This window comes from Crotalus tigris, unplaced genomic scaffold, assembly GCF_016545835.1.
Source record: "Crotalus tigris isolate CLP2741 ecotype Arizona unplaced genomic scaffold, ASM1654583v1 scf7180000018340.3345759, whole genome shotgun sequence".
NCBI lineage: Eukaryota > Metazoa > Chordata > Lepidosauria > Squamata > Viperidae > Crotalus > Crotalus tigris.
The window spans coordinates 1184314-1199422 of NW_024096953.1; the positions used below are offsets into that span (position 1 = coordinate 1184314).

General features: G+C 47.3%; 1 protein-coding gene across 9 annotated transcripts in view; it reads left to right on the top strand.

Moving 5' to 3' along the window:
• CADM1 (cell adhesion molecule 1) overlaps positions 1-14494 on the top strand; it is a 233240-nt gene extending 218746 nt beyond the window's left edge. For 5 of the 9 annotated variants that reach the window (XM_039350478.1, XM_039350483.1, XM_039350475.1 and 2 more), the window contains 3 exons: positions 1832-1885; positions 9478-9609; positions 11191-14494. In XM_039350478.1, the coding sequence (XP_039206412.1) occupies positions 1832-1885; positions 9478-9609; positions 11191-11309 (305 nt within the window). In that variant the 3' untranslated portion in view covers positions 11310-14494. The remainder of the gene's footprint in view (positions 1-1831; positions 1886-9477; positions 9610-11190) is intronic. The other 4 variants (XM_039350476.1, XM_039350481.1, XM_039350479.1 and 1 more) reach the window with 1 other exon arrangement.
• The last annotated feature ends 615 nt before the right edge of the window (positions 14495-15109 follow it).

The window sequence follows — 15109 nt, forward strand, 5'->3', positions numbered from 1 at the left end:
GAGGTCTGCTGATTTCACAATGGTGCCGAAGGCTGAAGTTAGAAGGATCTTTCTCCAAACACCAGAATTGTAAGGTGGCCTGATTTCACCAGTAAGGGAAATGGTTATGGAGGGTCTCTTGTCAGTTGGGGCTGATGCGTCTTCTTAAGAGTTTGGGGTTACCCTCCTAGAGCGCTTCACAATCACAGTTTAGAGCAGTGATTCTCAACCTTTCTAATGCCGTGACCCCATAATACAGTTCCCCATGTTGTGGTGACCCCCAAGTGGGTGTGGCCACCAATAAGAGGGAGTAGGACAGCTAGGGAAAAGGGAAAAAAATGGCGGACAGCATGGTTTGGTGACCCCCGTGAAATGGTCATTCGACCCCAAATGGGGTCCCGACCCACAGGTTGAGAACCACTGGTTTAGAGTGTCCGTCTATGAAGCTGCTCTCCAAGATGACAGCTCAGTGTTGAGGTCAGCAGGAGTTCCTGAATGTGAACGTTGCCCACAGTGCACAAAGCCACAAGAAGTCAAGGATCTCCTTGTTTGCTCCAAAGCAGGATCATTTGGCTCTAAACAAGGCCACAAAGGCAGGTAAACCACTGGTGGAATTGATAGCCGCCCTCCTTTAGTCTTCCCACCACATTCAGTGGCCAGGAGGAGGCCTCTTTGTTGAAATTAACTCTGCAATTCAGTAACTGTAACTTGAATGGCCAGCAAAGCACCCAAATAAAAATTGAAGTAACCAGCTGACAGCCCACATTGTGCAGCAGAGATGGTGCTGCCTTTGCCAGCCAGCCTCAGGTCAGGGGGGAGGGTCTCCTAGGACCAATCTAAACATGGCAGAGGTGAGAACTGGAAGGAAACAGAAAAGAGTCGCCTGTCATTTGTCAACTCAAAACATGCCCTCAAAATGTTCCTCTTTCTCTGAGGCCGAGGTGGAGGTGACTGACTCCATCATCCACCTTCTCTTCTCCTAGGGTTTTTCTTCTCCTGGCCTTGACTCTGTCCCCAGACAAACACATCGTCTTAGGGGAGATTGACAGGCCTCGGTGCTCTTCTTCCTCTCATAACCTTGAGCTGAAACGCATCCCCATCAAACAGCCATTTTACAACTAGCAAAGGGACACCTGTCTAAACATGCACACTTCAGGTTTTCATAGCAAGGTAGTTTCAGGAAAGCTGAAGGAAATTTCTGACCCCCCCCCCCAAAAAAAAACATACACCTACTTTATCAGCTTTGAGATGACTTTCTAAGCAACAGACCCTCAGTGATTTTTCCAAAACATTTGCCATAAAAACACCAACTCATCCCAACTATAAACCTGTTGTTTTGAAAATACAGCCCAGCAGCGCTAAGAGAATATTATTACTAGCCTGGCCACAAGACTGACATGTATACAGAAACCTGGAAAAAAAAACATGCCACATTTGTTAAGCATTTAATGGGGTGGTTCCCCTTTATCTTGGGAAATTTTGCAGTAAACCAGTTGGGGAAATACTTTGTGCATGTACTTATGGGTGAGTGGCTTTGAATGTTCCCCTTTATGTTTTGTGCTTTTCAAATAGAGCAGACCAAGATTTTTTTCCCCCTGACACTGTATTGGTCTTCTTGTAGATTTGAAAGACGCAAGAGATCTGCCTGCATGTGTGTTTATATATGTATATGTACACACACACACACATGCATATCTCTGATAGAAATTGTTCGAGGAGCCTCCTTGGCAGGCAGACTCGAGTCAGATGGCAAATTACTTCTTGGGGACCGTCATCCTCCCCTGTTCTTAAGTGTTTTGTTTTTCTTACCCTGTGGAACTCAGAGAAAAATGAGTTTGTTTTTATTTGTAAGGCTTTACTCAGTTGCCCAATACTGCCGAAGAGCTGGACTATGGGGATCTCTCAGGTAAGGGCTGCCTCCGTGTGGCTGTCTGCATCTGCTAAACGCCTTGTTTGCATTTGGCCGCTTCTCCCAGCAGCGCCCCGCAGTTGTGACCCTCCGCATCGCGGGCCTTTGGACTTGGAGGAAGCATCTTCCCCCCCACCCCACCCCGAGCCAACCTTTCCCCTTTCCCGGTTGCCAGAAGCCGGGCAGCCTCACTTGCCCAAGATGGGGGCATCAGCCACAGTGGCCAGAAGGTTTAAGGGGCGGGGAAACATTACCTAACAAATTGGGAGTGGTGCTCTGAACTTTGTTGCTGGGGGGGGGGTTCTAATTCCTAATTGGAAGGCCTTTCCCTTGAAATGTGGATTATTTTGTCAAAGGCATAAGAGGGAGGGAGGGAGGGAGCCTGAGCACAGCCTCCTGGTTGCTGCATATGGGGGGGGGGGGGCTTGGCATGGCTGCCTGTCCCATTAGTGGAACAGAAGAGCGGTGTTCCTTGCCTGCACAAGCAGCCTGCACATTAATTGCTCCCCGACTTTATTCCTTTACAGCAAATGGCCCGTCTGCCAGGAAAGGGGGCGGGTGAGAAGAACACCCCTCCCACCTTAATGCCTGCCCTTTGCTTTGCACAGGAGGCTGCCCTGAGTCTGTAGTGCAGAGGGCGGGAGCCCCTCCCAATGCAGCCTGTTCTGCTTTGTGCTTTATCTTCTAATCAGCAGCTGCAAATCCTGGTTAAGAAGGCCTCCCATCTCTCCTGCCTTGTAGATGGTTATCCTTCCATTCTTTTCCAGTTTCTGTAGAGACTAAGCAGGCTCCTGTTTATGCAGCCCCAGAGCTTCCTTCCCTTTCTGCAGGTTGTAGACCATGGCACAATCAAAAGGGACCTGTGTAGTTTGATTAACTAATCAAAAACTGATTAGCACCTTTGTTCATAGGGGATGCTGATTAATCAATTACTATTGATTGCAAGCATGGCTTTGGAAAAGAGATGTCTGGAGAAGCAGCCAATAAAAATTGAGCACCTGTCATAGTGATTTAATTTATTAAAACAAAATACATTTTTTTATGAAGCTATCTTGAAATGGGTCACTGAAGGGGAACATATTGATTGGGGAAGGATGAACTCCTTGAATTTCACTCGCTTAAATTAGAGACCAAATTCAATTATATTACAAGACAATCTCTGGCTTTAAATAGCCCATCACTAAATTAGAGAAGGTGAGGGGATAAACTGGGCTAATGAATAGTATCAGGGAGCCACGAGGGTCCGCATCCCCTTTCTGGATTGTTATCATGGGAATAAGCATTCCTTAGATGTCATCCATCAAGCTTTGAGCCACAGGAGAAAGCAAGACTTTCCTCTGGAGACCAGAGTCCCACAGCCATCCTGAGCTGCAGAGGTTCCTTCTCCAAGCCATCTAGATGATCTCTGGAAGCCCATCTCTGAATTCCAGGGGGATGGAGGGATTGAATTAGGTCTCTTTTTGTCAGGCTGCTGAAGAAACCCAGAGAACCCCTGGTGCAAATTTTGATTGGATACCAGCTTTGTTAATCTGTTGCAGGAAGGGAGTGGTTTCCGTCCCTCTCAATTCTCACAGGGGTTCCCGAGGGCCATAAGGCAGAATCAGAGATCTGCAGCTGTTAGAGCAGGAGTCTTCAAACTTGGCCCTTTTATGACTTGTGGACCTCTGGGAGTTGAAGTCCACAAGTCATAAAAGGGCCAAGTTTGAAGACCCCTGCGTTAGAGGAAGTGAAGAATGTAGATTTGGCCTTGCCAGAAGCAAGGCTGCCCCTTCTTTCGTTGGGGTGGAGATGGTGCTGTGAAGGTGAAGCAGTTTGTGTTTGGGTCATGCTGGAAGGAAAAATGCCAGAGCTGCATTTGGGGGTGTGCCTTGGCCCCTCCGTTCTCTCCGAATTCTGAGGTGGCGAGTCCTCCCTGTCTCAATTGCAGCCTTTCCTGGAAAGTCTGATTTGCCACCAGCTTCCATTATGCACGGCACATTTTGCTGGGGGGGGAGGGGGAGAAAATCACCTTTGGGCATTTCCGGTGGTGGTGACTGCAGTTCAGAGGTGAAGTGATGGGAAAATCCAAGTGATTCTGCAGGGGCAAAGGAGGCCACTGCCCCATCCTCTGAGCATGGCTCCTGGCCACGCCCTTGCTCCGATGCTGACGGATAGCCCTGCAGCCTGGAGAGAGAGGCCAGAGGGAGGGGGCACATGTGCAATAGAATGGCAGTTTGGAACCTTCCTTTACAACAGGAGCTGCTAAAACTTCTGTAAGAGGGAGCCTTAAATCTAAATTTGCCACAATTAACAGCCATGCTGAGCCCACTCAGTAACCATCCATCAGCCCTTTGCTTTTACAGCATAAATGCTGTTGGGAGGAACTTCAGGCTGGTTGGTCTGGTGCTGCCCCTCCTGTTCCCTAAAGAGAACCCTTTAATACCTGGGTCTACATAACTTAGTAGGAGGAAATGAAACCCTGCGGAGCACAAGAGGTAGATCACAGCAATAAAACATCCTGGCCTCCTTAAGTGCTCGGCTTCTATTGTGCCCTGGGTATTCAACACATCAACAGCAATGGCCGAACTGTGTGCAGCCGGTGCTTATGGGGAGCAAGAGAGAAGAAAGATGGTTGGAAGCCCTCGATGCACTTTGCACCCAGTTTGCGAGCAGCCTTGTTCTTCTTCCCCCTGCTCAGAAAATGACCCGTCCGATGCTAGAGGTGCCAGTGTGCTCCCGGCCTGCTCTTAATAGCTCTCATTAGGAGAACCTTCTCTTGTCTCCTGTGATCATAAAGCAAGGAGATCCTGTCCTCCATTTTCTTTGGGCTGAGAATGTGGCTAGCTCCAGCTTCATTCTGAGAAGGAGAAAGGTCTTGAGCATTGGGGAATGCCAAAGGAGGTGTGGGCAGTTGGGCAGACAGGAGAAAGCGGTCACAGAGGGGGAAAGCAGCAGTCATTCAGCTGCAGTTGCTTTTTTCCTCAAGTGGTTTGCATAATAGTTCCTCCATCCCATTCCTCTAGCAAAAAGGTGATTCTTTGCAACCTGTCATTCGGCTGTGCATAAACAACGTTGATTTCTTAAAGTTTACATATTTTCAGATGATTTCACCATTGGCAATGGGCCTTCTGCAAGGCAGTTCTAAGCACACTCTCGCCCATCCTTGCAGAATTTTGTGGGCTAAATTTTGGGAGTAGAATGTGAGGAAAATGGAACAGCTAAGCTGAAATCTTAGAAGAGCTAACATGTTTCTGAGATCTCAGCTTAAATTCTGGGTGTAAATGAGATAACTCATGGTTTATATTATTGCTAAACTTTCAAAGTTTGGAAATGTATAGTTAAAAATGTACAAATTTGTGCCTGGGTCATTACAATTATGTCAGTTTTTGAAATGCAGTGGGGTTTGTGAGTGTCTGTGTGAAAACAACAAATATTCTCTTAAAAAAACTTTCAATTTGTAATGGAAAGCCTACCACTAAAATGTTGTCAATTAACCTTTTCTTAGGCCAGATCACAATGGTGGGATCATTGGTGCCTGTCCTCTAAGCTTACTTATTTGCTTGCAGACATTTCATTACCCAATTAGGGAGGTTTTCACTTCGCATTCTTTACACACACACACCCTCCTTTCCACTGATGGTGTTCCCTAGTTAGGTAAAGAAACAACAGCAAGCAAACAGCCATGCTCAGAGAGCACCAAAGACCCCACAGTTCAACCTTGAGTGACGGAGACTCTCCTATGGAAATCACAATTGTATTGGCAGAAGACAATTCTCCGTATATGCTTTTTCTCTGCATTAGATATTCCAATAATACGGAAAATAAAATTAGTGTACTAAGCCAAGCCAAGATTTTAAACAATTCTCAGTTAAATATGAGAACAATTTTCATAGTCCCAAAGCAGTGGTTGTGTTGATGCTGTCCAGTTTTGAGGACTATTTCCTAGTTTTGGACAAGGCTCTTCTGAGCTGCAGCTCAGGACCAGACAGCATCATCACCGCTGATGGTCCATCTACCAAGTCAGAGGTCTTGGAGGAAGCTTGCAGTGGGGGTTCTCTGAGGCCCTCCTGGTTTGCCCCCCAAAATCAAGGCTCTGATGCTGAGGATAGATTTGTTTTCTGCCCATTGCACAGTAGTTGCTTAAGTTGCATGATTTGGGGGTTGGTGAATGGCATAGACTGCTGCCCCACAGAGTAGGCGCCCCCCCTCCAGAGCATGGGATTCCCTTCCCTCTGCTGATTGCCATTTTGCCCCTAGGCAGAGAGCATTGGGCACAGTCTATCCCAGTTCCCCATACTTCCTCCTGGAAGGCACCTGGACAGAAACGCTAGCAGGCTAAGGTGTATATTAACATCTTAATGAAAAAGCCGTGCATGGATCTACGTTTACTGCTCTGTCTGACAAGAAGGAATTAAATGTCAGAAGGATTTGTAGCATCTGTAATTGAATTGGTGCTGAGAAAAGCAAACCTTAAGGAAGAAAGAATAACATATTAGGATTAGCAAGAAACGTGGCATTTTCTCAGAATTTGCCAGTGGAAGTCTCCCCGCTCAGCTCTGAACTGGTGTCTCTGCTTCCGTCTTCCTCTTAAGAGAGGAGGTTAACTGGGACAGCCCTTTTCAGCTGCCAATTATTTTTAAGGTCAAATAATAGTTTTCACACGGGAAACTCTGGGATTTTCCCCAATTGTTCAGTGGAGGCACTTTGATTTCATCAGTCGGGGATGGTCCCCTCTTAAGAAGGAACAGCTTCCATTTTGTGCTTTGTTAGACATGTCAGCAGGCAGCTGGACAGCCAGGGGGAGACTCCAAGTGCCAAATTGCCAGGTTGATCAGCAGATAAATCTTCTTTGACACTCAAAATACCCCCAACAAAAAGTGACACATAAAATGAAATAGCCTAATTCAACTTTGTGTGTGTGTGTGCACTCGTGTACACGCCCAAACACAAACACACTGCCAGAAGGAGGCTCATTCCAGTTTTAATTTTTGATCCAACTAGATCATCAATGATTGGTTTTTAAACTGACCATAAATCTTCTGAGTATCCCCTTTGCATTTTCCATTGAAGTCTAGAATCCTCCCCCCCCCCCGAGCCTGGCCATGCCTGCCTGTGAATCCTGGAGGTGGGGTCCACCCAGATAGATGTTTCTCAGCCTCGGATGTGCCCCAGGGGCCTTAAGCTGGCCAGGGTCTCGGTGAGGAACTCAGTTACAGGCCTTGAAGCCTGTCCTCATCCATAAACCCTCACTCACAAATGAGGGTTAAGAAATTGAATTGGGAGAAGCTGATGTTTGCAAATGGAGCCTTAAGTTCCCCCTTAACATAAATTGAACTGTTTTGAAAGGGAAAAAAACAAGAAAGTCCAGCTGCCTTTTGGAAAAAGCACCTTTGGGACCAACTGCCACTTGGCTCTGGGCACTCAGCAACCCCCAGCAGAGCACAGAGTCTCCCCCCCCCCAAATAAAGCAGCCAAGGGGGACCCAGTTGCTCTGTCCCAGCGGGTCCTCCTATCTCCCACCTGAGCCAAAGCTGACAGGTAGAATTGGGGGGGAATGCCTGACCAAAGTGAGGAGGATGGACATGACACAACTGTAGATGTTGCTTATTGAATTAGAACTGAGACTAGAGCAGAGTGAACCTGCCGTACGCCATTCCCACTATGGGTTAGGGGAGGATAATCAAAATCAATCTTTCTGAATCTTTGCAACTCTGAGTTGGGTGGACTTCAACTCTCAGAATTCTCCAGGCTGAGAAACGCTGGTCTAGACACACCTCTATTCACCCCGGAGGCAGCACTCTGGACTCTGGGACAGAGGACCATTGCGAGTTGTGTCAATTGACATAGATGTGACTAAAGTCATGCCAAGGGTTCGTTAAGGCATGTGAAATGAGACTTGCAGAGGGCTCCGTCTTAGGTGCCCTGCTCAAGACAAGGCTCCTCTTCCCTCGCCCTGGGTGGAAGGTGGGTGGTTGACCCACGGCAGGGTCAGGACCCTCCAGGTGGGGGTGGCTGCTGCCCTCAGCTGTCTCCTCTCTGCCCTGGGGGCAACCAGGATTTTGCTCTCCCTATTCCAGGGAGACAGTTTGCCTGGGCAGCATCGAACGGGGTTTCCGGAGGACTCTTAATTGGAACTATATTTTTTTTAACTAAACTTCCTTTTACAGCAATTTTCGGCCAGGAGTTATTTACTTAGCTCTTTGAGTGTTTACTCATGGTGCAGATTTGATGCTATCCGTGGGGATTGTAAATCCTTTTCCCCAACTGAAGGCCTCGTATCTGGCCACTCTCCTTCTCCAAGAAGCCCCATTACCTGGAGCTGTCATGGAGCTGCACAGTTGATCAATAAACTTCAAATATTATTAGAGGCGGAGACCTCCGCGAGAGGAGCCACTCAGGGGAGAGATCAATCTTTCTTTAAAATGGGCTGAAATTTGCACAACCAGCTCTTCCTGGCAAAATGCATTTCTCTATGGCACCTGGGGGGGGGGACAGGGGGGAGCTTTATTGGCCGGGCGCTTCTTGTAGTGAAAGATTTAAATGGCAAATCCTTCACATCGGACTTCACAAATCATGTAAAGTTAAAAGAATTTTACCATTTCGGTTGCTGCTGTGCTTAAATTGTAAGGGACAGCCAGTAAATCATTTTAATGGAGGTGTCATGGTTAAAATCGATCAAAAAAATAATAATATAAAAAAAGAGGTGGGGAACGGCGACCGTGGCTGAGCTTCCTTTCCAAAATGTTAATATATTAATCAACAGGAGAATAATTGTTTTTTGCTCCCTTATAAATCTCGGTTGCCATTAGAGCTGCTCGGAGGGCTGCTGAAGCCAAGTCCCTAAATTAAAATTGTTTACATTGCTATACATTAATTTTACGTGGCCATCGCTCACTCGGGGTTCACTGCAGTTTCTCTCCAGCTGAGTGAGTCATTCCTTTTCTGACAGAAAGCATTGGGGGGGCGGGGTGTAGAAGAGCGAGCAGCTCGTAAAAGCAAATTAATTGCAAGGGAAGATGTTAAATAAATAAAATAAAAGCAATAGGCAATGATTGCTTTTTGTCTTCAGTTCAGAAGTGGTTGGGCACATTTTGAAATCTCCAAGAATGGGGAGGGGGGAGCAGAGAGAGGCTTGGGTTGACCCACCCACCCCCTTGGACAGGGGAGAAGGTAGCAGATCCTGTCTTCCTATTGCTGCTGCAGAGAAATTTGGCCTTCATTTGAGGGTGGGGGGGTTATTTTCTTGCAGGACGGCAGCTAAAAGTTATGGATTCCCTATATTTAGAAGGCTGCCCCAAACAATGTGTCCATGCTTCCAGTTGCTTCCTCTTCTGCTAGCACTTCCTAGTTCTCAGAGCGTTCCAGTAGTGCCCAGCAGCCTGTGCCACTTCCCGGGGGCCCATTTGGGATTCTCTTAGTCTAAAACGGGCGTCCAACCTTGGCAAAAATTTGAGTCTTGTGGACTGGAACTCCCAACTCTGGGAGCTGAAGTCCACAAGTCCTAAGGTTGCCAAAGTTGGATGCCCCTGGTTTGAAATAAGTCATGCCTCTGCGAGGAAGGGTGGTTGAGGTTGCCAGGGACCATCCTGACCATCTTCTAATTGTGGCAGATTCTCGAGCAGGAGAAGAGAGCGCCATCACGGCGGTGGACCATGCAGTGATCGGAGGAGTCGTGGCTGTGGTGGTCTTTGCAATGCTGTGTCTCCTGATCATCCTGGGGCGGTACTTTGCAAGACACAAAGGTCAGTGCACGGGGAGCGCTTGTGGACAAAGGTGGGATCAGGGCAGAGGGGATCTTGGGCACCCCCTGTCCTCTCCCTGCCTGTTTTATGGGCTTGGGGGAGGTCATATTTTCAGCTTCTTCCCCACTTTTCCACCCATCCAAGAAAGCTCTTCCCAGGACTGGACAGAAGTCCATGTAGCCAGAAGCAAAAAGTGGTAGGAGGTCCTCCCTCTCAGGATTTGTAGAAAATTAAAGATGCCTGAAGCAACTACGCCATTGGTCTATTGATAGGGCCAGTCCAATTTTTCTGGGGATCTTTGAACTAATCAAGGATCATGGAGGCTACAAAACCAGCTGACTTGGAGGTCTCACTTTGATTGGATGAACAGATGTCGCCCTGCATATTAGATATTCCTTGAAATGTGTGCAGGAGCTTCGTAGGGCTAAGAGCTTTTCAAAATGCTTTCCCTCCCCCCAGAGATAGTTCATAACTTCAGGCAGGCCCTACACCAGGGGTAGGCAACCCAAAACACTTAAAGAGCCACTTTAAGTTTCCCCCCAAAAACAAAACACTGGGAGCCGCAAAACCCTTTTGATATCTAAAATGAAGATAACACTGCATATATCCTTTTTTACCTTTATTATAGGTGTGTGTGTGTTTGTGTGTGTGTGTATGTATGTGTGTGTGTGTGTATATGTATGTGTGTGTGTATATATATATATCTATATATATATGTATGTATATGTATATATATATACACACATACACACACACACACATACACACACAGAGGTAAAAAAAGGATATATGCAGTGTTATCTTCATTTTAGATGTCAAAAGGGTCTCTGTCTCTCTCTCTCCCTCCCTATCTGCCCTTGGTCTGCCACTCCTCTTCCCCCGCTCTCTTTCTTTCTTTCTCTCTCTCTCTCTTTCCTCCCTCTCTCTCTCTCTCTCTCTCTCTCTCTCTCCCTCCCTCTCTCTTTCTCTCTCTCTCTTTCTCCCCCCCTCCTATCTGCTGCTCACCTGGCAAGCTTCAAGCTGTTCTCCAACAAGCTCAGAGGCAGGCAACCTCATCTCTTTTATGACTCATGGACTTCAACTCCCAGAATTCCTGAGTCAGCCTAGCTGGGCTAGCTAGCTCTCTCCTGCCCTTCCTGCTTCCTGCTTCCTGCAGAGATGCAGCAAAGGGAAGAGCTCCACCCAGTAAGCTTTTCAGCTCCTCGGAGAACATTGTGAGTGCACTCTCCTTTACACATATACACACACACACACACATATACAAACACACACAGAGAGAGAGAGAAGCAGGGAAGCACAATTGCCTCTCTCTGTCTCTGTCTCTCTCTGCAAAGGCAGAGGAGGCTGGGAGCCACAGGGGAAGGCTCAAAGAGCCGCATGCGGCTCTGGAGCCGCAGGTTGCCGATCTGTGCCCTACACAGTCTCATCTTGGAGCCAAGTCTGTAGAGGAGCCAAAAGCTCTTGTATGAGGAATAAGATGGGAAGCAGGTCTAGGAGGAACAGACCCAGAGAGCCGATCCGGAGTCCAACTCCAGCTGAGCTGGAGTGGCAGAGTCCCTGAGGCCTCTCTCCTTGGTGCAGGTACATACTTCACCCATGAAGCCAAAGGAGCTGACGATGCAGCGGATGCCGACACTGCGATCATCAATGCCGAGGGGGGACAGAACAACTCTGAGGAGAAGAAGGAATACTTCATTTAGAGCCACCTTGTTCCAGGAGATGTCCAACGGCGGGGCCGAGGGAGGTCCCGGCCCTTCCAAGAAGATAAAGACAATGATGTTGGAAGTTGCTACCAGCTTACAGCTTTTTTAATTTGTCTCTTTGTGTGTCTTTCTTTCTTTCTTTTTCTTTTTCTTTCTTTCTTTTTCTTTTCTAAATTTATGGCTGGCAAAATGTGTGGGAGTTGAGGAGTCCCAACGTGAAAAGTGTTCTTTGTAAAGTACACTCTGCTGTGTGACACTTCTGTATCATTGGGTTGTTAATTTTCTGGCCAAGTTCGGCTTGGATTTATTTAGTTCCATCATTTACAGAAAATTCTGTGCCTTGTTTTATTTTTTATTTTATTGGAGGGAGGGGAGGAGGGAGGGGGAGAGAACCTACAGTTTCATACAGTTTTTACTTTTTTTTTTTTTCTTCCTAGCCTTTCTTGGAATTGTCTGCTGGGATCCCTTGGCAAGAGATTTGGGCTGGTTGGTTGTTATTTTTTGTTTTTTTTTTTTAACTCTCCTTCTGTTTGGTTTCATTGGTTTTCTCTTCTTCTACTATTTCTTCTTCTTTTCTTTTCTTTTTTTTTTTGTTTGAGATTCTAGGTTCTATTTTGTTGTTGTTGTTTGAAACTGTGTCATCAAAGGAGAACCAGCACACCTTAGATTTCATTGTTTGAAACTGAGTGTATCCATCATCCATCCTAATCCCTTGTTGTGAGAGCTTGGACCAATAGGCTTTGTAGGAGGAGGGGCAGCCGCAGCCCCAGTTTCCAGTGAGCAAAGACGAGCGAGTGCCTGGGCTGCTTCTGCTTCTGAGCGAGCCCAGAAGAGCGCTCACCTGAGCCCCTGCGAGCAAAGTGTGTGCCTAGGGAGCCAAACCTCCTTTCCTTCCGTGCTTTTCCCCACTCCAGGGTGTCTGGTCAGCCTGCAGATGCCTTGTCCAGGATCTTCCCCAAAACGGTTGCGATGGATGGGGGCAGATCCTTCGGGGACAGCAGGCACAGCCAACTCCTACGAGGGGGAGGAAAGGTTGAGTTTGGCTCCGATTATTTTGGTTCCCAAAGGTCCCGTCAATGGCTCCCAATTTGCCCTAGCATCGCTGTAATTTGCTGGAGACAGAAAACTCTGTGAATCGGCCAACTTGTCCCCTTTTGCTTTTTCATACATTTTTTCCTCCCTGTTTTTGTTCTGCTTATTCTTTCGGCCTTGTTTTATCCCATCTTCCCAGAGGTGTGATCTCGGCCCGCAGACCCTGCAGGTGACCCATATTGGGCACCCTGAGCCACCGAGGCAGAGGTTGGGTAAAGCCTGCCAAGTCTTCAGACGTGATTGTCGGATAAAAGGCGGGGGGGGGGGGAGCGTGGAAGAGAAGCAGGCCTTGCTCCCTGGCTGGACGCGCCTGTGCCTCTGTCCCCGGGACAGAGGCACAGGTGGCTGGCGCAGAAGCTTTTCATTTACTTAATCCAAAATTTTTAGGCTGAGTGGGTGTGTGCAAGACAGAGAGAGAGAGAGAGAGAGAGGTTATTTTCTTTTTCCTTTTCCCTGACTACTGCTTCCAAATGGAGACTTGGTTCCCTTCTCCAGGCTTAACCTCCACCTACCCGTAATTTCTCAATCTTTGCCTGGTGGCGGTAATAGCAATGAGATCACTAACACTAAGTTTTCTTGATGGTTGGAAATCTGGAGCTCTGGGAGAGCAGCTTTCTTTTCTTCCCCAAGGCTGGAAATGCAGGCCCCTCCCTCTCGGAAAGCCCAGGAGGAGGAGGAGGGAGGAGGCATCTCATAGCTCCAAAGGGGAGAGTCATCGAGGGCAGTGTTTCTCAGCCTTAGCAACTTTAAGACAAATGGACTTCAACTCCCAGAATTCCCCAGCCAGCAGTGCTAGCTGAGGACTTCTGGGAGTTGGAGTCCACCTTGTCTTAAAGTTGCTAAGGTTAAGAAACATTGGTCGAAGAAAACTGGGTCTCTCCGGGAAGAATCCACATGGGAAGCACAGTTGGCTCACAGGGAAGCACTTAAAGGACATGGACTGATAGATTTGTATGGCTATCCTGTTATATACTTGCAAAGATTTATGGCGGGGCGGGGGGAGAGAGAAGCTATCATCTCTTTATGTCAACTTTTTTTTAAAAGAAAGGCTTTTGAAAATATTTATTTTTAAATTATTGGCAGAAACATTTAGACGTTAACCTTTTGCTGAAGAATTTGGCACGCGAAACCCGTCCTTTTTAAAAGAACCTTCCCATCTTCCCTCGCCCAACCCTCCCCCCACCTTGCCATCCTTAAGCCATGAACCCAAACCCGGACTTTGGCTGCCCCCCGTCCAGTTTTGCGCCACGCCATCTTGTTTCTCAGCCTTCGGAACGCTGGAAATCCCAGCCGGGCACCTTGGCAGGCAGGCCATGGACAGCTTCTGAACGCGCTTCAAGACGGAGGGGGGCTTTTTTTTTACCACCACCGATCCCAGAACTGGCACATCCTCTTCGCTGAGCGGCTCATCTTTGTTTTGGAAAGTGTACAGTAGTGCCGTGTTCCCGATGTAACTTTGACTTAATACTGTTGAGATGTCTCAGGTTCACGTGTTTTGATTGGTGTTTCCGTCTCAGGTAGATTGCAAACTTTTTGGATCCCACACCTTGGAAGAGACCGCAAGGAACAACCCCACCAGGGAAGGGTGGGTGGTGATCCTCCATCGCCTGGAAAGGAGGCTCTCTTGAGGAGGAGGAGGGGGAGGGGATTGTTCCTGCAAGTGTACTGTGCACTGTTTGAAATGTATTGTTAGCTATTGATTTGTGCAGGCTTAGATTCAAAGAGTTAGGAGTTGAGAAAGAACAAACTTGTTTCTTGGGCGTTGGTCATTTGGATGTGGTTTTATTTTTTTCCCCTTTTCCTTTTTCTTAAGTCAAAACAAAAGAGAAAGTTGAGGAGGAAAATGAAGGGTGCGTAGTTAATGCCAAATAAGCTTGTTCTTGACTCACCCTTTGACTTGTTTTCATTTTGCCCCCTTAGGCCGATTCTGTTTAAGGTGTACATGGATGATGTTACAGTGTAAGATAACGCATAACCATCTCTTCCCATTCACATTTTGTATTGGTTCATGTATGCCATTTTTACAAAGAGAAAGAAGTACTATAAAGTATCTGTCTTCTTAATAAAAACAAATTAATGTTACAAAACTAGTTATGACCTCGGTTGATGCTTATTTCTTCCTGGCCCTGTCCTCTGTGGCTCACTTCATGAAGCTGAGAGGGTATTAACCATGGTTTCCTGGGCCCCCTTCCAAATACCCATTGCTTCTGAATGGTCATTGGTGGCCGTGCTGGCACCAGGACCTTCTTTGAGGCCTTCCGTTATCCAGAAGTTCAAGCTGAGGGACTCCCCTGATTTCAACAGCACTGAAAAACCTCATGAATAGCTAAAGTTCGGCCTCCTTGCTTCCTTGACCAGCAATTGTCCCCAAAGACCTTTTCTCCCACAAGTCTGCCCGTTCAGGGCTCCCTCTGAATTCTGGGCTTTCTTATTGTTCCTCCCTCAAGGGTGTGGGTAGTATTTTCAAGCTTGCCATTGAATTAATTGTGAAGAAATGCTCTCCAGTGGAGCGGTAGGGGAAATTTTCTCCCGAAGTCTCTGTGGTTTCTTGTCTTGTTTCAAAAGAAGATAAAGGGAGGCCTGATTCCTTCAGGGCGGGCATTGGAGTTGGCAGGGATGCTTCCCCAGACATTGGTGATGGCAGGCAGGCGAAGTGGGTCCTCTAATGGCCCCATCGTTCACTGTCCTATGAAAACCATAAAACG